General features: G+C 42.3%; 1 protein-coding gene across 6 annotated transcripts in view; it reads left to right on the plus strand.

Annotated features, from left to right (window-relative positions):
* The window catches only part of RABGAP1 (RAB GTPase activating protein 1), a 146,695-nt gene that overhangs the window by 115,138 nt on the left and 5,536 nt on the right, over nt 1-26,021 (plus strand). For 5 of the 6 annotated variants that reach the window (XM_019728505.2, XM_019728506.2, XM_019728507.2 and 2 more), the window contains 7 exons: nt 1,121-1,195; nt 4,252-4,377; nt 5,005-5,148; nt 6,944-6,985; nt 7,238-7,366; nt 18,212-18,304; nt 18,736-18,846. In XM_019728505.2, the coding sequence (XP_019584064.1) occupies nt 1,121-1,195; nt 4,252-4,377; nt 5,005-5,148; nt 6,944-6,985; nt 7,238-7,366; nt 18,212-18,304; nt 18,736-18,846 (720 nt within the window). Of the gene's footprint in view, nt 1-1,120; nt 1,196-4,251; nt 4,378-5,004; nt 5,149-6,943; nt 6,986-7,237; nt 7,367-18,211; nt 18,305-18,430; nt 18,557-18,735; nt 18,847-26,021 lie in introns of those variants that run through there. The other variant, XM_019728510.2, reaches the window with a different exon arrangement.

Genomic DNA, 26,021 nt, shown 5'->3' on the forward strand with positions numbered 1-26,021 from the left:
TGGGGGTAGAATGGGATTATATTGAATTCTACTGGAACTTAAGGAAGCATGATTTATATATAGATATAGATACATTATATATATATATTTTTTCTTTTCATCTAATAAGCATTGGCATAACATTTCTCTTAAGTGTTCTGAATTCTAAACATACCCAATTCTAAATTGCTTTCTTGGGATCAGTGACTTGGCACAAAAAAATAAGTGGAGAATAAAGGGAGTTTCTCTAGAAATAAATTTGTCAAACAGGAAATAGCATCTTGAATCTATAGGAATTCCCCTTTCCACCACAGCTTACATGAGAACTATAAATATTAATCATAAAAACAAGACTAAAAAACAACTAAAGAACCACAAGGAATGTTAGATGTCAATATTCTGTTAAAGATAGTGCTCAGAAGAGATGGGTAGTAATCATCTGCTGCCAAGAAAAATACAAAATAAGAATTCCAGAAGAACCCACAGATGGTTTCAGAGTAATTCCTCTTATCAGAAAAGTTATTACTGACATTGTGGAAAGAATTGTGTTTTGGCATCTTTGCCAAAAGACTTTTTCCCAGAAAGAAATATGAATACCATTAACAGTGTATAGTGAGTGCCTGCTATATGTGAGGTGCTGGCTAGGTTGAATAGGACATCACCCTGGCCCCTAAGAACCTCACAATCTAGTGAGATGGACATTTAAAATGCTGTGTTAAGTGCTATAATCACCATACATGTGTAACAAATACCAGAGAAGTACAGAGAAGAGAGGGATTTCTGGGGACGTGAAATACAATATATTTGGAGGCTGAAGGAAGAGTGTGTTTTTCAGACAGAGAAGAGGGGGGAAAAAGCATGAGAAAAAACAGAGAGATATGACAACCTTTTTTTAGTGCCGAAGTGGTGTTTGCTTAACGTTCCCTGCTCCTTGGCAACAGAAGGTGGTGTGGTTTCATTTATTATGAAGAAAAAAAAAAGAGATTAGAGAGAAATGTTTGCATCATTCACTGACCATCAAATTGCCACAGTGGAGTGTGGGTCGCATATTCCAGGTTCTTGTGTTGAAGGTCCTACCGTGCTACAGTGGTCCACCAGTGACTACATTAATTTTCACTTCCTGTGTTTGTTTTCCCCCCAGGCTTATTCTGTATATGATGAAGAGATTGGCTATTGCCAGGGCCAGTCATTTCTCGCTGCTGTTCTGCTTCTCCATGTGAGTAGAGGTCTCTGTGATGACTTAGGCCTGGCCTGTCTTGGCTTATACTATCCTTAGACTTGAGCATGGTTTTATATTGCCTTCGGCCCAACTCTAGGGCGTGGATTTTAACTCTTATATCTGGAAACCTTTTCCTTAATTTAATGTCATCCTGGAAGAGAAACATGGTGAGAATAAGTGACAATGTTAAAAACTAGTACAAGAGTAGACTTCATTTTTATTGCTGGGATGATTGATTGGACTCGAGGGGACCTTTTACCTCCTCTAAAGTAGCCACTGTCATTGGTATTTGTTTTGGGATTTATGTTTTGGCGTGGGAAGGAGGCTGACAAGTTGGCTTTCTTGAGTGACATTTTATTCATTCAGCAAAGCCCTTTGTCCTCCAGTTTATTGGTACACTTTCAGATCCACAGCAAAATTTTAAAAATCTTAAGGTGAACACCCATATACTCTTCACCTAATTTACCAATGAATATTTTTCCACACTGTTTTCTCCATCTCTCTCTGCATCTTTCTCTTTTCCTCTTTTTTACACACAGACATTTTAGGTCATCATCTCTTTTCAAGACAATATGAGTTCTTATCATTGACATACACACACATTTTTTTTTTTTAATGAAAAAATTTTTGTGGGAAAGTCAGTAGCAAACATCAGGATACTTCACTCCTAGAACTTCTATCTCCTAAGGACATAAGCATAACACCACAGGGACATCCAGGAAGTGCCATCCGATTCAGTCTTATACACAGTCCACGTTCAGTTTGCCCCAGTTGTTGACTCAGTAAAGTCCTGTATAGCTTTTTTTCTAACCCGAATCAATGAATTGGATTTGGTTGATTTAAGTACTGCATTTGGTTGTCATTTCTCTTTTTAAATCTAAACTGTCTCCTTGCCTTTTCTGTATATTTCATGCCATTTAGAATTTTGAAAAATTTTAGCAAATTGTCTTGTGAAACGGCCCACATTCTTGATTTGTCTTATCGTTTCCTCATGATTCAAGTTAAAATGCTTGACAGAAATACCACACAGGTGATGTTAGCAGAGTTTTTGAGCACCTGTTATAGTCTGTACTATACTAGAAATCAGGAAAAAATAATGTAGACATGGTCCCAGTCGTGGATATGAAGTTAGTGAAGCACAGGTTTATCATTTTTAATTTCAAGGGCACTCTGAAGACATAGTAATAAAAAGTCTGATGCAAGATAAGGCGTCTCTGGGGAGGTAACCTTTAATAATTGACAAGAGTGTGTGTGTGTGTGTGTGTGTGTGTGTGTGTTATATAATATGATGATTTGATACACTTATACGTTGTGAAACGACTATCACAAGCTGATTAACACATCAACAGGTAAAGTTTTTAAAATTTTGTTTTAGTTAGATGTTATATCTCAAAGTCTCACAAGCCTATGTGGTTTGTCTTTGTTCTCAACTTCAGTCCAAGGACATTTATCCCCATATAAGTATCACAAGCCCTTTAAAATGGGTTTCCCCATGAAATCTAGTGTCTTAATTTGAGCTCTGTGCTGCTTGCCGTCGCGTTAAGATAAATATTTGTCTCAGAGTGAATGCAGATGTGCTGCGTAACGTCAAAAATGCCCTCTGGGTCAGACCAGTCTCCCTGAGCATGTGCAAGAGTGAAAGTGCCTTTCACGACAAAAGCCTCAAAGGCCTGGTCCGTGACCCCAAATCCTTACCTTTCCAATAATAATTGGCTATTGTTTTCTCATTTAGTAATTAATCTGATCTGCTCTTTAGCTCTGCTTTATTCCCAGTGATTTCTGTGCTCCGCCCACCTCATCGTCTTGCTTCACAGAAGCCTGCTCACCTTCTTGACATTTTAAAGGCTTGCTACAGTCACACCAAGCCTTAAATAACATTTCCAGTGCTTTTTTTCCCTATTTTGAAAACTACACATTTTGCCAGGTTCTCGGGGAAATATTTTTCCATAAAGCTATGGAAGATGTAGGTATTGTTTTAAGTGGGTAACATCTGTAAGTAGAAGTGAAGTAAGGTTTCTGTAGCATTTTAAGTATTACTGAAAGTGTTAACTGTAGTACTTTCAGCATTGCTCCAAGCCTTAGAATAATACGTAAGTTTTTCTGTAACTAGCTATGTTTTTAATAACAATGAGGAAGAAAAACATTTTTACTAGAATGAAATAACAGCTGAGGAGGTAAAATGATTTAACCAAGGTCTCATGATTTGGGAGCGATGAGACCTACACTTGTGTATCCAGCCTCTTCTACTCAGTTCAAATCCTGTCCTCCCTACAAAGCCTTTTTCTGCCTCCTCCAAGCAGACTCAGGCTTCCTTGTTCTTGTGTTCTCACTGATCTTTCTACCTAAATCATGTTACACTTACTGTGTACTGGTGGTAAAGGGGCTCCTTGAGCACAGGTAGGGTTTCCGGGTGGGAATTCCCACCCGTTCTCGGGAAAGTTTTGTGCTTTCCCGTTCCCGAATCCCGAGAGAAGTTGGTCAGGAAATCGGGAAAATCGGCTCCTTGAACCCAGTAATACGCACAATGGGAAATAAACGTACTACTCAGAATGTATCTCTGAGACATCTTTCCTATTTATCGTTAGGGTTTCTGGGTGGGAATTTCTGCCCGTTCTCAGGGATTTTTTCACTTTTCTCTTCCCGAATCCCGAGAAAAGTTGGTCAGGAAATCGGGAAAATCAGCTCCTTGAACCAGGTGGTTGGTAGTATCGGCCGTCACTTTGTGGAAACAGTTTATAATGGAGAACAGAGAACAGTTTGTATCTCGGGATTCGGGAACGGGAAAGCGAAACAAATTCCTGAGAACGGGCAGGAATTCCCGCCCGGAAACCCTAAGCAAGGAACAGTGTCTGACACAGTCGGCATCACTAAATATTTCTTGGTTGAGTGAATAAATGTTATAAAACACAGCTGCAGGCGTGAATTACTGCATACCACTAAGTTTCCTAGTTTCCACGTAAGAGAGTAGAAGGATGAGTTTAATATACTGAGACCACGTCTGTATAGGTTTTGTGATTTTTTTTTCCCCCCTCCCCATTCCCTGTCTGTTACAGATGCCTGAAGAACAGGCATTCAGTGTTCTGGTCAAGATCATGTTTGACTATGGTCTCAGGGAACTTTTCAAGCAAAACTTTGAAGATTTGCATTGCAAATTTTACCAGTTGGAGCGCCTCATGCAGGTAAAAAAAGAAAAGGAAAGAAAGAAAGAAACCTCATTCATGCATTTGCCAGTTAGCACGCAGGACTGAGAAGTGGATGGACTGATGAAATGGTGCTGGGGAGCAGTGGTGACTGCTATAGCCACCCAGGGTTAAGGGCGGGATTTGTTTTGTTTTGTTTTCATTTCTCACTGTCTGATGGTGATGCCCAGATTAATAAGGTGTGGGCCTGATGGTGTGAGCTGGGTTTTCAATCTCATAAACACTCAAAATATCAGATGACTGCAGGGCCCTTTAGCACAGCCGACTCAGTCAAGAAATATTCTCCAAGGCTCTGAAGCTGACTGGTTAGGAATCTCAGAGCAAAAGTGAAACAAACTTTCCCAAACAGTTCGTAACTTGGAAAGAAAAACTGTCTTTCCAAATAATTGTCACCATTTGGGGGATTCCTCTTTCTTTAGAGCTAGTTTGTGGACTGGAAAAGAGCCAGTTTAATACCAGATAAGTGTTCTTCTGAGCACTTTGGAGGTTTTGAGAAAAACACAAGTATGTGACTTTTGGGGTCTCTTCCTGTCAGATTTATGAGCCTCCTGGGTGGAAGCCCAACAGCTGCCTCTGTGCCTAAAACTAATTAGTTTGCTATTGCAGGAGTATGTTCCTGACCTGTACAGCCACTTCCTGGACATAAGCCTTGAGGCACACATGTACGCGTCCCAGTGGTTTCTTACGCTTTTCACCGCCAAATTCCCTCTCTACATGGTCTTCCACATCATCGACCTGCTCTTATGTGAGGTATGCATCAGGGGCTGCGTCACTCTGGGGGCTGTTGCAGTGTCCTTCCATGTTAGCTGTCAAAATGGACATTTTTCTTCTCAGCTATTTTATTTCTGTCTGAAATAAACCTTTATTTCAGGTTTAAGTGACTCCTCTTCTTCAGGCTGAACCTAATGATCACGTTTTGTTAAAGGTGCTCTCTGCCAACAAACAAACAAACATATTGGACATTTGTATTAGTTAATATTAGGTTGGGCTGAATTTTTGAAGAACCCCAAAACAGCAGTGGTTAATAAAGCAGAAGTGGATTTCTCACGTGAGAAGGTGGGCGTAACCTGCCTTCCCTGGACTGGGAATCTCTTCCTTATGGCTGCTTAGGCCTCTTAGCCACCAAGTTGTATCTAAGCTGGGAGGCTGAGGGGACGGGAGAGAGTGCGTGCCCACCTTTTAAAAGACTTCCTGGAAGTTCCACCTACCTCTTATTGGCCAGAACTTAGGTACATGACCACACCTGTGTGTAAGAGAGATTTTTTTTTTTCAAGCTTGGTAAAAATTAGCTGGGTGGGGGAGGGCTGTTCCTACAAAAGAAAGTAGATATTAGAGTAAATAACAGTCTTTGCCACAGCATAGTTTGGGGGGGGGGTGTTTAAGGAAAAAATAACTAATTTCAACGATAATATAGATTTATTATAGAAAGTGTAGAAAATATCGGCAAAAAAGATTTAAAGATACTTCTAATCCCACTGCCTAGAGGGTAACTACTTTTAACATTTTGGTGTATATTCTTTCAGCCTTTTTTTGTGTTTATATATGTGCATGTATAAGTTCTATATGGAATATTATGTAATTTTATATATATATATATATATATATATATATATATATATATACATACACACACACTATGGGTCTATATATTTAAAAATGTGATTATGCTATATATACTGTTTGGTAACCTTAATTTCATATACTTAAACATCTGTATACAAATCTGTACCATCCTTTTTGTTTAATCTTACCATGTGTAAAACAAAAAACTAAGCTTGAAACGTTATAAGAAGCATTATAAGAAATAACGTTACCAAATGTACTATTATTCTTACTTGCTGTCAGAAATCCCATTATTTGGATATACCATAATTTATGTAAATAATTCCTAACCTCATACCTTGGAGTTGTCCAGTTTTTCACTACTATGGCCCAATGGTATGCTAAGTAATTTCCATAAACTTTTCAAACTGATTAGCTCAGCAAACCCTTGGAAGAATATCAGTTATGGAAACCGCAGCCCAGAACTTAAGTAGTTTCACTTGATCAACAGATGTTAGTGCCTTTCCTCATTCGTCCTTTGCCCCCCAGCACTCCGAGTGATTAGAGGAAAGAAGGCAGGCTGGGGGGAGCCCTGACTGGATTCAGTTCTGGATGTGGGGCTCACAGACAGACTGACGGCTGTACTTGGAGGGGGGCAGCACAAAATAAAGAACTCCACCAGGACTTCACAGCTCTGTGAACCCGATCACAGTTCTGTGAGCCTCATGTTTCGGTTTGGAAGCATAGAATACTTTGGAAAAGAGTTCTTTCTTGCTGAATGTGAGAATCGGGCTAGAAAAGCTCTTCTCGCAGAAAAATGGGAGACTGGGTCGGCTTTAAGTGGTTCTTCAGTGGGGGCTCTATAATTTTTATTTTCCAAGTTATTTTTAAGATACTCCATTTCGTAATTAAGTTTTTACAATTTCTCTATAATTGTGGGATCAAACGGCTTAATAATCCAGATATAAACACTGAAAATGTTCTTTTGTGTTTTCTCTTCTAGGGAATAAGTGTAATTTTTAATGTCGCCCTTGGATTATTAAAGGTACATATTTATTCATACTGAATTATCTGGCATTCTCTGTTCAATTCTTGCAATATCTTGGCCTTAATCTCCATCCTAAGCAGCCACTGTGCTCTAACATTGTCTCTGGCGGTGGTTTTGTGCACATGATTGTGGCAAAGGCTCAGAATGTCTTCTGGGGATTACAAAGGTGCTGGGATGATAAAAATGCTTCTTGTGCATCTTCATGGCAAAGAACTCTTTCTATACACGATTTTATTTTCTTTCTTCAAGACTTCCAAGGATGACTTACTATTGACAGACTTTGAAGGTGCCTTGAAGTTCTTCAGGGTTCAGCTTCCTAAGAGATACCGCTCAGAAGAAAATGCAAAAAAACTAATGGAGTTAGCTTGCAACATGAAGGTAAAATTGTTTTTGCATTAATTCAGATTTTTTTTCCAGTTAATATCACACTATTCCTGATCAAATGATCAGCATTTATAATACATTAATAATAATAGTTTTCTTTTGTGTTCTATAATTTTTTCCAAATATTTTCATATGTATTATGAGGTATAAGGTACATTCTGTGCATTAAGTCTCATGGCCTCTCCCAACCTTTCAACTCTAGGAAAGGTATTATTATCCTTAATTTGAAGACAAACCACAACACAAAAAAGTTGTAGTCCCGTAGAGTCATGCATCTACTTAGTGGCAGAAGTCAGGTTTTATGGTTACTACTGTGCTATCCTTGTACTTTCAATATTTGTTGTGACGGTCAGAAATTCCCTAAAATGAAAGTAATTATACATGAAGGAAACAACTCAGTTTTTTCACTTCCAATGGAATTTATGATTTGTGCGATTTTTTTAAGGTAAAATAATGCATTAGGTTGGTGCAGAAGTAATTGCAGTTTTTGCAGTTATTTTTATCCTTTTAAACCACAACTGTTTGTGCACCAACCTCATAGGATCCCCTTCTGTTCATGTTAAAATAAAATTTCATTTTTATAGAACACGGAAAAGTAATTGAAGGTGTTTAGTTTGGGATTTTCAGGTACAGGCAAATGGGAGACAGAAGAAATAGTTGCACTCAGTTCTTATTGGGTACATAAGAGACTCCTGACACATTTACTTTATGTGACTCCGAGGGCAGAACTGGGATTAGCGTGTCAGGGCGATTGTGGTGGGGGAGAAGCTTCACTGTCCAGTGAGTAGAGCATGGACTTGGCATGAGAACCACCCGAATTCAGCGTTATTTCACGTAAGGTGCAGTTTCCTCATTTGTAAAGTCGCATTGGACTTCGGATTCCAGTTCTGTGTCCGACTGAGCTAACTCACACTACCCTTCTGTAAACACTTGGAGATGCGAAATGCAATACAACCCAAGAAATGTTCAAATATCTGGATGAACTTGAAAGAAAAATGAGAAATTCCCAGGCAGTTGAAACACAGTAGCTCCAAGCTAGTGTATGTGGATTGATAAACGAAGGTCCCAAGGGATATGGATATGAGGATTTTAATGCTCACACAGACCGACGTACGATGTGAGGCAGCTGAAAACTGTAAGCTCTGCATAAGTGAAGACCTTGGAATGGCTGCTGTGTCTTGGAAAGGGGAGATACGAAAACTACCAGTAAACCCAAGAAACAGTAGAACTGATAAGACTAAATGAATGGGGGATTTTTCAAAAAAAAAAAAAAAAAGGGAACTAGAAAATAATCATTAAAGTTATGATTCCAAGTAAAATGTGACCTACTTCACAAATATTATGGATCACTAATATGCTTGGCCATGTGCCAGGTGCTGTTACGTATGAAGATTAACTGCAGTGTAGGTACAGTGCTGATTTTAGGGCATGGTGACTAGTAAAGGCTCAGGAAATGCTGGCCACTACTGTGATTATTTCCTCTCTGGCTTTTCAAGCAGATATAAATAAACCCTTTTCACTGACATTTTCACTGATGATGGGTTTGTGCACATAGCAGAGAACCTGGTGAGCTCTGAGGTTCTTCGAGCCAGTTTTCCCACCTCAACCTGGCTCAGCACATGGGAGGATGCTACCTCTTACTTGCTTATGATTTCTTCCTTCCAAAACCTGTTCCTTTCTCAGTGTCCCCATTTCAGTTCATGGTGTCTGGTTACTCAGGCCAAAAAGATTGATCTCATCCTGGACTCTTCTCTCACATGCACCTCTTCCGTCTGCACATCCAAGCCCTGTCGTCAGAATATATCCTGAATCTGATCACCTCCAGCTCCCTTCCTCACCAACACCCTAACCATCATCATCACTTCTCTCCTGAAATCCTCCAGTGCACGCCTTGGTCTCCTGTTTCCACTGTGGTCTCCTCCAAGGCTTTTCTTAGCCCATCTCTCATTTTCTGAAAACTCTCTCATGGCTTCTCAGCTCGGAAGAAAACTGGAGGTTTTGCCTTGGCCTATAAGGCCTGGCACCGTCGGCCCTCTTGCCATCTATCTGATTTCATCTCCTGCTGCTTTCCCCCCTTACTCTTTCCACTGCAGACACCCTGGCCTCCTTGTTCTCCAGCAGGCCTTTTCCTGGCTGGCCTCTGCCTGTAACTTGCTCCTCAATATCTGTGTGGCTTCACTGTTACCTCATTCAGTCTTAGGCTCAGATATCATGGCCTCAGCGAGGTCTTCTCTAGTGACAGTGTCGAAAATAGCACCTCCCCCACCCCTTATCTCCTCCTCCTGTCTTATTTTCTGCGTATCACTTATCACTACTTCACATTATTTTGTTATTTGATTATTAATTCCCCCTCCCCCCCACACACACACACACAGACACTGGAATTATGCCTATGACACAGGGGACTTGATCTCATTTGTTTACTCCTAAATCTCCAGCACAAGAACAGCATCAGGCATATAAATTTTGGTTGAACAAGTGAATAAATCAATATGTTGTTTAGTTTCTACCAAGTGTTTCACAAAGAAGAGTTAACATGGATTTGGGCAAGGCTTAAAAACATCTTCCGAAGATTTTTACCTTTGGAGCTTTCATTAGCTTGAAACTCTTGAATGATATATGGATCTTTTATTTCCATAGTCCAAGTGGGAGGTGTCTGATGTCTTTTTTTCCTTGCCTATGCTTTCAAGGCGTTTAGGCAGACAAAGCTGCACAGCACACACATTTTGTGCTTAGATACGTAATTCCTTCTGGCCCTGGAGAGCTCTGCATGGCTGGGGTGCACTTTGGATGATTCCCCTACTTGCACATGGTTTTGGGTGAGAAAGACAGTTTTTATTGAAATTGATTCACAGTATGGAAAGCCTCAGATTCCCCAGGACATGAGAGAATGAGATTTTTCTGCTAAAAGGTGGGATGTGATGTGGACAGTTTCGTTAGTGATGGTCAGTTGTACTCTGGCAGCTATACTTAAGACCGGCACATGTTAAGGGAGATAGAAGCAGTAGCAGAGCCAATTATCGGCAGTGAAGCTCAGTCACAGTGGTAATTTGCCAGCTCAAAAATAAGAAAATCCTTGGCAAGCCCTGCCATTATGTGGGCTACCTGAGGAAGGAATGTCTCCGTCAGCACAGGGAGTGCCTGTCATCATCTGGGGATTTGGAGCCCGCTAGACCTGGAAACGGGGTTCCTGCTGTGTGGCTGATGTGGAAACTAGTTTTTGAACTTTGGGGTGTAGAATTGAGAAATGAAACGTTGGCTCTGTAACTCACTGAAATGCCATTCCTTTATGGTATAAAGCAATGCCATTCTTTAATTTTTTAGAGACTGTGGCTCATTTTTGAAAGTTGTACTTCCTGATTTAGGTGGGAATTGGACATTCTTTGCCTCACATGCCAGTCCAGGAAGCAAATACCTACTTTTGTTGTTTTTGTTGTGTTTTAAGAATTGTAAAGTTGTAATTGCTAGTATTTGTTTTGTTTCTGTCAGTATCTCATTTCTCCCTCACAGTACCCTATGAGGTAAGTTAGGGCAAATCAAGCGTGGAAACCGAGGCTTACAGAAGTCAAGTGACTTACCCAGCTGGTACTGGCTGGGCAGTGGAACCCAGCCGGGCCTTCTGACTTGACCTTCCCAGTGCTTGCTTTCCACTTGGTCGCTGCCTCTTCTCATTGCAGAAGTGCAGCAGGAATAAATCTGATGTGGCAATACCTGAAACGGCCACAAGATGGTGTGTTATTCAAAAAGGTCCGTGTTCCTGCCGGTGCCTGAGTCTTCCTTTTCTCTGTAAACCTTTCTCTGTGTCTGTCGTTACTCGCCTCTCTTTACTTTTCTCTCTTTACAGCCCTTTTACTTCTCCACTTCTTCTCCCTCCTTTTCCTTAGTTTATTATGGGACTGAAATATTTACTTTATGAGGAGTTTCTCATCTCCTGCTACTAATCTAAAAGTTAACAACATACATCCAAACTAATTTCGCTGTCCGTTGAACTTCTCTTCCTTTGTGGGTCAGTGTCCTGAGGCAGAAAAATTGTTTCCACTTCTGATACAAGGTCTAAAAGGAATTTCACTTTCAATAGATTGTCCCAGGAATTTGTGTGAAGTCTTAGGAGCTCCACAACCCTTTCATATCATAACTGTGCCATGCATTGTCTTTAAAGGAGGGGAAATGGGGGGGATCATTTTTAGGTCTTTAAAATTTTTGATTCAAGAAGTATATGAGAGCAACTGGTTTTTTATTATCTCTACAGGGATTTTATTTTTACTTATTTTTTAAATCAGTCATACTTTTCTGTCATACTTTTTTTTTTTTTAAGATTTTATTGGGGAAGGGGAACAGGACTTTATTGGGGAACAGTGTGTACTTCCAGGACCTTTTTCCAAGTCAAGTTGTTGTCCTTTCAGTCTTAGTTGTAGAGGGCGCAGCTCAGCTCCAGGTCCAGTTGCTGTTGCTAGTTGCAGGGGGCGCAGCCCACCATTCCTTGCGGGAGTTGAACGGGCAACTTTGTGGTTGAGAGGACACGCTCCAACCAACTGAGCCATCCGGGAGCTCAGCGGCAGCTCAGCTCAAGGTGCCGTGTTCAATCTTACTTGCAGGGGGTGCTGCCCACCATCCCTTGCGGGACTTGAGGAATTGAACTGGCAACCTTATGGTTGAGAGCCCGCTGGCTCATATGGGAATCGAACCAGCAGCCTTCGGAGTTAGGAGCATGGAGCTCCAATCGCCTGAACCGGGCCGACCCTCTACAGGGATTTTAGAGAACAAGTCAGATGTGTGGGGCTAGTTTAGAAGAAGCAGGAATCATACTAAAAGAAATGGCTCAGTGGGTCTCTTAGATCAAACTCGAAGACTTGACCCTTTTGTTGTAGAATCCTGCCGAAGATTAAATGGAATTTCTGAACCATTGTAAAACCGTTGGACTTTGTTATTTCGAATATAAAGGGAAAGTGCTAGACTTCAGACTACCTGTGAAAAAAGACATTATACAAAAATCAAACAGCAGTATCTCCAAATTAATGTAATCCTAATTTTTTGCTATTTGGAGAAACAGAAAACCCTTTGGTGTTTGGCAATATTTGCCCTTGGGAAGATATTTTTTTTTCCCCATGAGCTAAAAGCAACACTAGTTTGAATTTCATTCTGTGCTGCGATCACTTGTGTGTGTTAGGATTTTTAGCTCTGTCATTGCAGTGATGTCATCAGCCGTTTCCTGATGTGTTCACAGACTCTTCCAATGTGTACACCTAGTGACTTAGTCCTTAGTGACCACATGAGGTCATTTTACAGATGTGTATACTGAAGCTTAAAAAATTGAAGAAAACTCCCGAAGGGTATAAAGTTCGTAAGTGATGAGTAGGGATTAGATCGCAGGAATTTCAGACTCTAAAGTCAATGCTTATTGTCAGTGTGCTTTACTGTAAATGAGGGATTGGATGGATAGGACAAGAGATACTTGTATTGGCCCATTTTTGGTGACATTTGTCATATTGTGATGGGTAATTTAGTTTCTGTGTCAGTGTTGAAACTTACTCTCTCTGTACTGTACCTAAGTTCAGTTTCCCTTATTACTAGACTAGACTGTAGTATGGCTTCTCACTTTCTAGAATTAGATTTCATGGCGAAACTTCTGCATGGCTGCTGTTTCTCTGCAATGGAACTGACATTTTGCCAATGCTGCAAGGACAACAGTGGTCACTACGTTCTTACTTTATTGTAATAAGCTGGTTTCCCTTAGTCCTTATCTGTGTTTGGGTTCCCTGCTACTGACTTGCTTCTTGCATTTTAGAAAAATACTCTGATGGGAGAACCAGAATGCCTAACTTTATTAGTGATCTTTCTTCAGACAAGTCGCTTTACCTATCTAGGTCGCAGTTCCCTATCAGTAAAATGAAGGTGATAATCCCTGCCGTGCAGTGTCAGAAAGTTATTTGGAGGATTGAATAGAATAGTAGGTGTGGAGGTATCTTGTTATTTTGATAGTCCTGTGTAAATCTCAGGTTCTTTTAATTAATAACTGAAAAGTGAAGTTCTTGCCCCAAGCATTCTCAAGAAGGGAGATGGACGCGAGTCAGGTTTCTTTATTTAGCATTGAGGACCTTGGGTCAGAATCTCCTGAATGAGCAGGACTTCCTCCTACCCACCTGCTCACCCACAGAGCTGCTTTCAGCCCCGCCTCCTACCTTCACTGGACTCCTGTGACTCCAACCCAGCAGGCGTTCTGACCTTTGCAACAGTTTCTTAAGCCAGCAGCCTGTTTCCTGCTCTTCTGTGTTAAATGGACTTGGTTTAAATGGCTCATTGTTTGCAGCACATGTTCTGAGGATGGTTAGGCCTCTGATTTAGGCCAAGGATGCAGATGATAATAATAATAACAAGTAATAGCTACTCTTCATTAAAAAGACCACACTGTGTGCTGGGGACTCTCCTGAGCTCTTTATAATACATGCTTTATATCATGTGAGCCTCATAATAGTAGCCCTCATCAGGACTGTTGGGAGTGTCACAGATGAGGAACCTGAAACTGAGAGAAGGCAGCTTGACCTTGGGCATCCAGAAGTTTGTTAGCAGAGCCAGGATTCAAGTCTTGGTCTGTCCACCTGCAGACTGTACCATCTCACTGCCCCCCAAGTCAGCAGCCACTCTCTTTTTCCATCTGTGTGGGCCTTGATCAGAGACCACCTTTTCCAGGGCAAGTAGCACATGTTTTAAGAGAAAGCATTATCTAGTGCCTGTGACAGATTGATGACAAGTGAGTGAGCAAGGGGAGGCATTTAGGACTAAATTTGTACTTCCAGCAAAGTATGAAACTGGCCTGTTCCAAGTCTCTGCTTTCTAACTCAAGGTTTCTTAACCAGGGACTGTGGATGGGCCTCAGGGAGCCCATGGGTGCTCTGAAATGGTATGGAGAATGTTTTATTGCTGGGATGGGGTGCGGAGGGCTGGGGTGGGGCAGAGCTGGCTTCTGTCCTCTTTTATAGGGACACTGTTTTTCTGGGAACCATGGCTCTCAGGAGCCTCTCAGAGTGGTTCTGTTCCCAACAATGTTAAGAACCTCTGTACTAATTGCAGTGGAGGAAAAAATTGGTTTTACCTAAATTACAAACTCACTCTTATCCCAGGAAACTGTTAGAGTTTTTAACCCCCAAAAGTACATTTAAACAGAACAGAGTTCAAATTTAATCCTCTTTGAGGACAAAAATACCCCTGTCTGTCAAGCTGTGATTTCCACAGCCATCTGATAAAAGTCAGCCAACCGTGGGTGTGATTCAGAGCTCGGGCTCATTCCATAGCTGTCCTGCTTCCTGAGTGCAATTAAAATGTTAGTGGTGTAAATAAGAGACAGACAAAATAAACCTTGGACTTTTAAGAGTGGGGGCTATGTCTAAGGTATTCTCGAGCGTACTGTGTGCCAGGCATTAGCCATTGGCAATGAGTAAAGTTCTCGTGGACTTTGCGTGTTGTGATCTGCGTACATCTCTGTATCACCAGTGCCCGGCAAAGAACTCTACATGTAGTCACACTCACCTGGTGGGTAAATAAACATCCCTGCTGCATCCTGATTAGGTTAAAAGGAGGCCATTGGCTTTCACTTGTCCAACATCTGTTTATGGGGTCTGGATTATGTTCCAGGCATTGAGCTGGGCACTGGTAAGTAAAATAGATGTGGCCTGTTTCCTAGTGGGAAGACAGACCATCAAGTAAGCACAAAAATAAATCATTGAACTTGGACAGGTGCCATGAGGAATTGACTTGATGCTATGAGAACATATAACGCATGCCTGGCCTAAGAGAGGGCAGAGGGCATCAGGGGAAGGTCACTAAAGAAGTGATGTTGGAGCTCTGATCTGAAAGGTGAATGGGGGTGAAGCCCGTGTGGCATTGTCTAGGGAGGGACCAGGCTCACAGTGTACATTCACTTTGGGTGCCATTTCCATTCAAAAAAGAAGTGGGGGTCCATTCTTACTGATTAGCAAGCATTTCTGGCACTCTGTATGTGCATGGGCAGCGGACAGTGCTGAGTAAGACACAGCTCTGACCTAGAGAAGCATTGATAACGGTGCTGGTCTCTCCTAGGTGCAGCCGCATGTGAGGCTTCAGTTGGTGCTTTGGCTGCTGGTACCTCTCAGTTCCCCATCGAGGTATCAGGCATCAGTGTTTCTCACAGAGTCTGTGCCTCAGAGGCAGCCTGAATTAATTGGCTCCGGTTTGCAGCCCCCATGCTCCACAAGTCAGGATCAGCTGCAAACCCAGTATAAGCAGGGTTGTTTTTATTTTTTGTTTGTGGTGGCGCTGGGGGGGTAAGATGTTTAAGAGAGGGAGGGAGGGAGGGAGGGAGGGAGTGAGAAGCAGTGAGGCTGAAGAATGGGAAGGGAGCCTTAGCTGGTAAAGAAGTTAGAACTCTGGACCAGCAAGCTCTGCGGCAGACGGTGGAGCTTTGTCTGGGTTCAGTCCTGCAGGGTGACCCCTGAGAACTGATTTAGAACCACATGGAGACTGTCATCTAGAGAAATGAGCAAGGCTATCTTAGAGAAGCCTGGAATAATTAGAATTATTTTTTAAGCAGTATTTGTTTTGCTTAGTTATAAAAATGATTTATGCTCAATGCACGACACTTGGAAGACATGGGAAACACATAAAGAAATGCCCATATCCTATCACGAAAATGTAAGCAGCAAATGAGATAACATGTGTAAAGGGTCTGGCACTTCCTCAGGGGCTCACTGTTAACTGCCATTACAGTGAGGGGGGAGAATCAGCCCTTTTGTTCTGAGAGCGAGGCATTTACGTGTATAAGGGATAATGAAACGTAGAAGAAATTATGTTCTAATTAGTCGTTTAAAATGTGTATTTATGGGGGGGAAATGTTCATTCTTCCTTACCCCAGTATGAGAATGAAAAGTTACGGAATCCTGAAGGTTTGGGAGAATGTTTTGTAGGATTTGGTGTCAGTTCTTTTTTAACTTTTTATGAAACACTAAGGGGAGCTTCATACCCACTGCCGGCCTTGTCACTCACCCAGACTGACAGCAGAGAGCTGTGGGAGGAAGTGTCTGCTGCCCGCAAGCCTTGTTACTGTCTGTCCTCTGCTATTGATCGCTTAGGATTGTTTATAAATTTACTGATCACACAGATGTTTTATTTAGGCGCTTTCTTTGTGGATCACATATACAATAAACGTTTACCCTGGCATTAGCCTTAAACCGCAGAAGATCTGAGTTTAAAGATGTCACTCTCCCACTGTGGCCTCACCCCACTGTTAAATGGACATCTTTCTGTAGACTGCAGCCAGGGCATAGTGTGTGTTCTTGGCTACCTCCCCTCGGGCTGCAGCCAGACTCCAGGAAGAAGTTCTGGTTGAGGCCGACCTGTAACATCCCGACAGTGCAGTGTCCATAGAGTCAGGGGCCGAGGGACAGCGGGCAGCGCGCGTGAGGTGCAGAAGGAATAGTGGAGGCGCTGACACCAGCGTGCTGCAAACTGGGGCCGATCCCATCCCCTTTTCTAGTCTCAGTTTCTTCGTCTATAAAGTAGGGAAGGTGGACTGGACTAGTTCTGTCTGAGATTCCTAATTACCTGGAACTGGGGGCTAAAATTTGTGAGTCAGCAGTGTGGTGCTGATTATTAAAGCTTTGGGAAGGGATGAGTGTTAGCTTTGTGTCATTCTTTAAATTGCATATATCTGTTTTATCACTTTTCTATTTCTTATATTTTGTAATTTTTTAAAATGTAAAAGAAAGCACCAAAGAAGAATGGGTTAGCAGTTTAGAGGAAGGAATCAAACAAAAAACTAAGGGTTGCATTTGAAGGCTTGCCCTTGGTTATGGTCCAGATTGAAGAAAGAGAAGGGCCAACCAGTGAAAGGGTGCGGTGGCGGGGAACCTGTTAGGTGGTAGGAGAGCTAAGAGACTAGAGCGAGCGAGAAGAGATTTCCTAGAGAGGAGAGGAGTGGCTTGGTCGTGTTAAACATGAAGTCAAGGAGTTTTGAAGTCTAGTTGGGGAGAAGTAGGACCCGCTGGATGGAGCGAGGGCACTTTCTGTGGAGTAGTTAGAGCAAAAGCTTGATTTAGAGAGAGAGAGGCCATGAAGCGATGGAAGTGAACGGTATAGACCTGTGGTTCGCAGTGGTTGCTTGAGAAACGCTTGAGAGAAGAGGGCAGCAGTTAGGCAGGATGGAAAAGCAGCTAAGTGGAGTGGTCAGGAGAACTGTGTTTTTAAGGACAGAGAGAACAGAGCCTATTTGAAAGCAGCATAGGAGCCAGCAGACAGTGAAGGTAATAGGTGGCAGGATAGTGAGGTGGCTACAGCTTGGACTTTGGATGGAATTTAGCTGCCTGGGTTCAAATCCTAGATCTGCCAGTCCCTAACTGAGTGACGGTATAAGGAGTGAGGTATAAGGAGTCACATAACCTCCTTATACCTCAGTTAACTTACGTAGAAAATGAGGATAATATTGTACCTTGTAGAGGTGACATGAGGTCACAGATTTAAAGCACCTTGCAGCAGTGCTGGTATGTGCTAAATAAATGGTGCTGGGGGATGGGGGGTGATGATGGTAGGACCCAGAACTCAGATGGGAGAGGCTATCTGTAAGCGGGCTCATTCTAAGACTGTTAGTGAAAACCTTAGGGATTTGTTATCCCCAACAGACCCCTGGACACAGTAGTCATCAAGTAGGAATTCCAGAAACCATTGTGATGATTTCCCTCCAAATACAGGAGACACCACTTCCATAGGCCCTGGGGACACCCCGGTCAGCAGAAGTCTTGGTCTTCAGTGAAGGCCCTGAAGCACCCACCTCTCTCTGATACTGTGTAATTTGTGCTGTGGTTTATCCTACAGATTAGTCAGAAGAAGTTGAAAAAATATGAAAAAGAATATCATACCATGAGGGAGCAGCAGGCCCAACAGGAAGACCCTATCGAGCGATTTGAGGTTGGTTTGCTTATGGCCTACATGACATGAAGAGCTGTCAGCCTTTCATTCCAGATAATTGTGCCTGTAACTAGCTTTAGTAAGCTCTTCTTAAAATTCAGTTCACTGTTTCTAGGTTCAAGTTTCAGTTTGAGTTTGCAAATGAGAAAACAAGTTTGTTTTGCTTCCAACCAGCTGCGTAGTTTGTTACACTTCAGTGGCCTTTCGGCCCAGTTAATAAGAAGCAGCTGCTTGACAAGGTCACTTGAATCAGTTAAGTATTTCTCTGTGGAGATAGAAAATGAGAAATTATTGATTGGTAGCACATTAGGACCAGCACATCTCCACAGTTTCCACAGGGCTCAGAACGTAGTTTTGAGGGTTAGCCCTGAGAAATTGTCATTTTCATCTGATTTTTATGTTTCTCTAACTGATTTCCTTTTACCCTTCAGCGCGAGAACAGGCGCCTACAAGAAGCTAACATGAGACTGGAACAGGAAAACGATGACTTAGCTCATGAGCTCGTGACCAGCAAGATCGCACTGCGAAAGGACCTGGACAACGTAAGCCTGACTCCTCTGAAGGGCTAGGTTATGGTAAACGCGACTTCTCCCTTAATCAAGTGAAATCCTTACATTTTAGTGTTTGTTGTTCTAGTTAGTTACCTGCCTCTCGTGATACAACTGGCTCTGGGCGAGCGGTATTCCTTCCCTCCTTCCCTTCAGGGATTATCCATCACCTCGGGAAGCCCTGTTACCACATTCTTTTCTCATTACACACGCATCCCAACACTTTTTGATTGAGACCTTTTGGCTAATTCTTAAGCTATCATAATTGGCAGTAGCATTTAATCATGATGATTTTCTTAACTTCTCCCTAAGACAAGAGATTTTGTTATCTTGTGTATCATGTGCCTGTTGAGTAAGCACTGCCCATTGTAATAAAGCTTAGTGCCCCAGGAGCTTGATTTAATTAGTAATTTCTGTTGGCAGATGTTTTTCTTTGCTGTTCCTAATCTTAAAAAGTTGTGATGGTGGCTTTCCTGGCAGGGTGGTTGTCCGTTTCCTATACTACAATCTTCCCTTAGAAGAAGTGTAGTTTCTTATTCATGGTTTAGGTCAGAGGTTGGCAGACTTTCTGTAAAGGGATAGATAATAAATATTTTATTTAGGGCTTGTGGGCCATATGGTCTCTGTTGTAACTGTTTGTGCCATTGGCTCAGAAGTAGCCATAGACAGTAAGGAAACAGATGAATGAACATGGCTGTTCTAATAAAACCTTTACAAGAATTGGTGGCATGGGCCGTAGTTTTCCAGCACTTGCCTTGGATCTTCCTGTCTGGCTCTTAAGGTTACTTTTCTGCTCATTGGTTTCCTGAGGTTCTAGAAATGGGCTCAGGCTGCTGGGGAGACTTACATGATAGATTGAACCCCACAGGATCTGTGACTTCACAGCGTCCCTGACTTCCACCAAATGTGTGTGAAAATGCTGTGCAGCGCTGTGTTTCTTTGGAAGTCTGCGCTTTCACCAAGTGGTTCACATGTTAGATGAGAGAGACAGCAATATCTACTGGTCCTTATGACTTCTCTTTAGAAATAGAATAATGGAGTAAAACATTTTGAACAGACCTGGATTCTAATGCCAACTACTCCATTTTCAAGTACAGAAAAATGTGGGAGGTAGAATAATGACTATGTCCCAGGGTAGCGTGAGAATCACTTGATTTGGTGTATGTAAAAAGCAGCACCACCCCACCACACCCTCCAAAAAATTATGCACAGGCAGTGTTAGTTCCGTGTTTGTCTGATTGTCGGCTACAAATAGCCGCGTGTAACTGGGAAGGCTCCTTTTTCCAGTTTCTGCAGGGAGGGTGTTTGAAGGTCATTAGCCCTCAGTAACCAGAACCTGGCGATTTCACTGATGTTTGGTTTACCACAGTCAGCTCATCAGGTTTGAGTTTCCTCCCCACGGTGCAGATTCCCAGCATCCCCCATCTGTGCTCTCTGTAGAAACGCTCCATGAAGCATTCCCTCATGGAGCAGGCCTTTGCCGAGTGAGTGGAGGGAGGCTGGTACACATGAGCAGGGGCCCCTGAAGCAAGGCCCAGTGCACGCCTGAGTGGCTCTCAGCAGCTTAGATCCTGCAGAAAGGAGGTGCGAAAGAAAAAGAAGGGAAAGTGGGGCCTGCATAGGAGCTTTGTGTTCTGCAGTAAAATTATGTAAGAGGCAACGTAAGCTAAAATTCCAAGTGGCTTTTCCGTTTGAGCTGGGGCATTCTGCAGTCTGCCAGGCTCAGCGATAACACTGCTGTCCCACTCATTTTAGGTGAATCACATAGACTTCTTATGTGCCAGGAGCCTGCCCCACACAGTTGAAACCTTTTTTCAAGTTGTCTTCGCCTGACACACAGTCGTCAAAGAACTAGGTGACATTCCCGATATCAGAAGTGAGAACCAGTGACCATACTGAGTCCCCACTTACCGATGATCCATGTGACAGGCACTGTGATAACAAGCGCTTCGCCAGCTCTAAATCTCTTCTCCTTACTCAGCCTTGTAAAGACACTACGGGAGCCCCATTGATGGATGAGGATTTTGACCAGTTAGGAAACTTGAGATGCAGAGAGATGAAGGCAGCCAGGAAGAAGCAGAGTCAGGAGCCTAACCCAGCCCAGGCCTTTTCTACACTGTTCAGAATAAATGTGGAATAAGGAGCCATGATTGGATGTCATGACGACATCAGAAACACGCCCCCAGGAGGACAGGTGACACTGGCACATAGCAACAGGTGGCTCTTGAGCCCAACGGCTTAGGTGCTGCTCTGACTGCTTGGTGTTTATCATCTTATCAAACCCAGAAGACAGCCCGTGTTGTATAAGGGATACAGCTATGACCCCCATTTTCCTGATGAGGAAACTAAGGCAACAAGTCGGTCACACTTAGTCAGAGTCAGTGGCTGAGACTTCGGATTGACACCCCGATGGCCTGACGCCAAAGCTTACACTCCTTCCTCGGCTCAGAAGAGCAGGGCGCCTGCTGTGTTTAGGGCGCAAGAACATCAGACTGGGGTCCCATTGTCCAGCCACCTAAGTACTTAGCACACAGCCCTTCACTGCACTAAACTTGGCGTCCCTTTCCCATTTAGTCTCCCAGTTAGTCTTCTCTCATTTCTTGGAATCATCACTGAAAATCAGCGAGGTTCTGAAGTGAGGCCTGTGGGGGCCTCACCTTTGTTTGACTTCAAGGACTCGGGTTTTGAAAGAACTTCATTCCTTTCAGCTCTTCCCGTTCTGCATCCCAGAGAAAAGCTCTGGTATGTGGCTTATAGAATTTCCAGACCCCTCTTGGTATTTCCAATTGATTTTACATCACTTTTGTTATTCCTCACTTGTCACTTTTCTTACGGTCACACAGCAGCTATGGAGAAATTCCCGGTCAGGCACGGAGTCCCTAGGTGACCCCAACCAAGCTTTCTCCTGTGTGAAATGGGAGTAGTGCCCGGACCTGACGTTGGTGCTGAAGGCTGAGAGAGCCTGTGCAAGGCCTCTGACACAGCACTTGGCAGGAGCATGTCGGAGTCCCCGCTGGCGTGGTTACTCTGCAGTAAGACTGTCCTGGGAGAGCGAAGGAAGCCAACTCAGAGCCCACCTGCCCAGATCTGAATATGGGCTCCTCTGCGTGCTAGTTCTCAAACCTTAAGCAGATTGCTAAGCTTTGCCCACTGAATTACTTAGGCCTCTTTATCACAAATCGGTTGACTCTGTATGTGTGGGTCTCCTAGATTCCGTATTACTCCACTGATCTATATATGTACCCTGTGCTAACCCCACACTGTCTTAAAGTCAGGTCATATGAGGCCCCCAACTTTGATGTTCTTTCTAAAAAATAGTTTGGCCATTCTAAGTCATTTACATTTCTATATAAGTAGAGTTTGGTTTGTCAACTTCTAGATATAAGCCTTCTGGATTTTGAGTGGGGTTACATTGAATCTGTAAATCAGCTTTGGGAGAATTAACATCTGAACAATAATTGAACCTTCCAATCCATGAATATGTTATAATTTCCATTTATTTAGGTCTTTTTCAATTTTAGCATTGTGTTTTACTTTTCGGTTGATAGGTTTGCACATATTTTAATCTGTTATAAGCCTTTTTTTTTTTAATTGCATTTTCCAGTTGTTTATTGCTGGTTTCTGGAAATACAATTGATGATGACATGATGTATCCTGTGACCTTGCTAAGTTTGCTTATGATTCTAGTAGCCTTTTTGTTTGTTTTTTAGGATTTCTCCACAGACACGATCCTATCATCTCTAAATAGAGTTTGACTTCCTTTCAAGTCTTTATGCCTTTCCCCTTGCCTTTCAGCACTGACTGGGAGGGACCCTCAGGACAGTGTTGGGTGGGGCGTGGACCTTGCTGCCTGGCCCAGATGTCAGCTGTAGGTTTTCCCTGGATCAGGTCAAGGAAGTTTTCCTTTCTTCCTGTTTGCTGAGAGCTTTTGTCATGAATGGATTTGAATTTTGTCAAATGCTCTTCATGCATCTCTTGCGGTGACTATTTGCTATTTCTCCTAATTCTGTTAATATGGTAAAATACATTGATTTTCCTATGTAAACCAACCTTGCATTCCTAGGAAACTTGCAGTTTCTATGTTTTTATTAAGATTTTTATTTGTATTAAAGATTTTTATGTTTATGAGGAGTATTGGATTGTCTTTAATGTTTTTGTCTGGTTTTGAGGTTGCTAGCCTTCAAAAATGAACTTGGAAGTATTCCTGTTTTCTTAAGTATTTTATGTAGGATTGTTTCTTGATTAAATCTTTGATTTAATTCTCAGTGAGGCCACGTGGGCCTGGAATTTGTACTTAGCAGGAAATTATTTAATTATTAATAATTTCCTGCTAAAATATATTCAGTAAATTAATTTATTTTCAGATATGGAGCTATTCAAATTTTCTAATTCTTCACGTGTCCATTTTGATAATTTGTCTTTAATTTACCCATTTTGCTTTAGTTGTCAAACATATTGGCATAAAGTCATTGATGTTTCCTTATTCTTTTAATGTTTTAAGAATCTGTTGAGATGTCCTCTCTTTCATTCCTGATAATTTGTGCCTTTTCCCTTTTCTCCTTCTAAGTAAGTAGAAATTTATCAGTTGTGTTGCTCTCTCCAAAACCCAGCTTTTGATTTCATTTTTTTTCTCTCTGTTTTGTTTCATTGATTTCTGTTTTGTTTTTTTATTTCCTTCTACTTTTCTTTTGGTTTAATTTGCTCTTTTTTTTAGCGTCTTAAGAAGGAAGCTTCACCATTGAAATTGAACCATTCTTCTTTTCTAAAATGAGCATTTGAAGTTATAAATCTCCCTCAATCACTATTTCAGCTGCATACTACACATTCTGATATGCTTTGTTTTTATTTTCATTTAGTTTCTCTGATTTCTTCTTTGACCTGTGAGTTAATTAGTAGTGTGTTGTTTAATTTTCAACTAATAGGGATTTTTCTAGAAATTTTTCTGTTGTTGATTTCTAATTCAATTGTGATCAAAGTATGTATCCTTTCTGATTCTAATCATTTTTAAATATACTTACGCTTATTTTAAGGTCTACCATCTGGTCAATTTGGGTGAATATCCAAATGCACCTGGAAAATGTGTGTGTGGTATTGTGGTGGGTGCAGCACCCTGTAAATGTCAGTTCAGTCCCCTTGGTTGAGTGCTGTTCCGATTGTCCACAGATGTCCTGGTTTTCTCTCTGCTATTCTGTCACTTCCTGAGAGAGCAGTGAGAAAGTCTCAATTTGTGCATTTATCTTTTTCTCCTTTCAGTCATGCTTTTCCTAGTTTGAATTTATGCATATATTTCTGATTATTACACCTTCTTAATGGAGTGACTCCTTTATTGTTAGGAAATGTTCCTCTCTGTCCCTGGCAATACTCTTTGTTGTGAAATCTCCTTTGTCTGATAATCAATATAATCCCACTTTCATGGTATTACATGGTATATATCCTTTTACTTTTTTAACATACCCGTATCTTTATATTTAAAATGGGTTTTTTGTAGCCAGCATATAGTTGGGTCTTGCTTTTTAAATTCAGTCTGATAATCTCCTTTTACTTGGAATGTTTAGACCAGTTACATTTAGTGTAATTATTTATATGGTGGATTTAAGTTTACCGCCTTGCTATTTGTTCTTTCTGTGTTGTATTTGCATTTTTGTTCTCTTCCTTCCCCCCACCCCTTTTCTGCCTTCTTTGGTTTAATTGGGTATTTTCGTGATTTCATTTTATCACCTCCATGCCTGAGTGGCTGTTCCAGAGCTCTGTCATCTCCAGAGCTCTGCCCCATGGCTTCCAGCCGCCTCAGCTGCTCTGTCTCCTTCGCCCCTTGAGGCGTGCTGTGATTGGAACCCCCACCCTGCTCCTTGGTCCGGCATGAACCTCTAGGCATGAACCTCCAGGTGGCGGTAGGACTCACCTTGTGCGTTCTTCTTCTCCCAGGGACCACAGTTCTGTATTTATTGTTTTCCGTGTCTGAGAACAGTCGTTTTGTATATTTTGCCCACTTTTTGGTTTAGAGTGTTAGGGTGAATCTGGTCCCGATTCGTCCTTCGTGACCAGAAGTAGAAGTCTGGATTTATGCTTATCATCAGCCGACCTTCTCTCCTCGTGTGCTTCTGTGACTGGAGGGGCTGTGCAGTGAGTGTGGCGCCCTGCGAGGCCCCTGGCTGGCTTAGAACAGCAGTCCCTGCACCTGCCCATGGGCACGGTGTTGAGTCAACTCTTGTGCTGGGCTTAGTATCGGGACACCTGGTTTGGGAATCCAGCTGTGCCGCATGCATTATGAGAGCTTGGAGAAATGACCTCCCTACCTAACCTCCTTATTGATGGGGGGGTCATGGTGGGCAGGGAAGACGGGGGTTAGAAGAGTTCATGACCTGGCCGGCCCACACCTCTTCCAATCAGTCTTAGTGTTAATCATTTCCGAGCGTGGTAGTGGTGATGAGTAAACGAGGGAGCGTAAGTGTGTGCCACAGATTCCAAAGTACTGCCAGTCCAAGGCAGAGAAGGGAGAGGCAATAGGGGGTTCTGTTGGTTAAAGTAAAGCTAAATCTTGAACAGGACTTCATGCTCCTTCTTTCTTTCCTACTTATTTCCTCTGTGTTTCTCTTGTCCCTTTTGATTGCTCCTTGGGTTTGAGCTAGACAAGGAGATGACAAGCCACTCCCCAGAAAGGACAGGCCTTAACTCTAAGACCCCATTTACATGCATGCATGTAGTTTGTTAGTAATTAGTGGCCTTTGCAGTTGTCATATCATGCTATTCTCAGTTCTCCATTTAAGGCCCCAGCACTCTGGAACCTGTTTCTTCCAAAGAAGATGCATTAGAAGTGTGGTGTAGAGGAGAGCGCAGGGGCTGTTGCACTGCTCTCGCTAGCTAGGGCACGTCAGAGATGCTGTTCACCCATTGTCAGCAAAGTTGTGTGTAAGCCTAGTGCTCTGAACTCGGAGCTTCCACCCGTTTCCCTGACTGTCCTCTAACGTGCTGCTGTCATTATTCTTCACTTATCCTGGGAATGTCCAGTGTCAGGGACTTAAATCGTTTTCACTTGGACCCATAGATCTCTCCTCCAGACCTTTACATGCTTTAGGAAAAAAACAGGGGTAGAGGATGGCCATTTCTGATAATAAAAGGATGCTAGGAAAGGGGTGACCTCCTTTATCAGGTGACAGGAGAGTGAAATG

This window comes from Rhinolophus sinicus, linkage group LG04 (assembly GCF_036562045.2).
Source record: "Rhinolophus sinicus isolate RSC01 linkage group LG04, ASM3656204v1, whole genome shotgun sequence".
Classification (NCBI taxonomy): domain Eukaryota; kingdom Metazoa; phylum Chordata; class Mammalia; order Chiroptera; family Rhinolophidae; genus Rhinolophus; species Rhinolophus sinicus.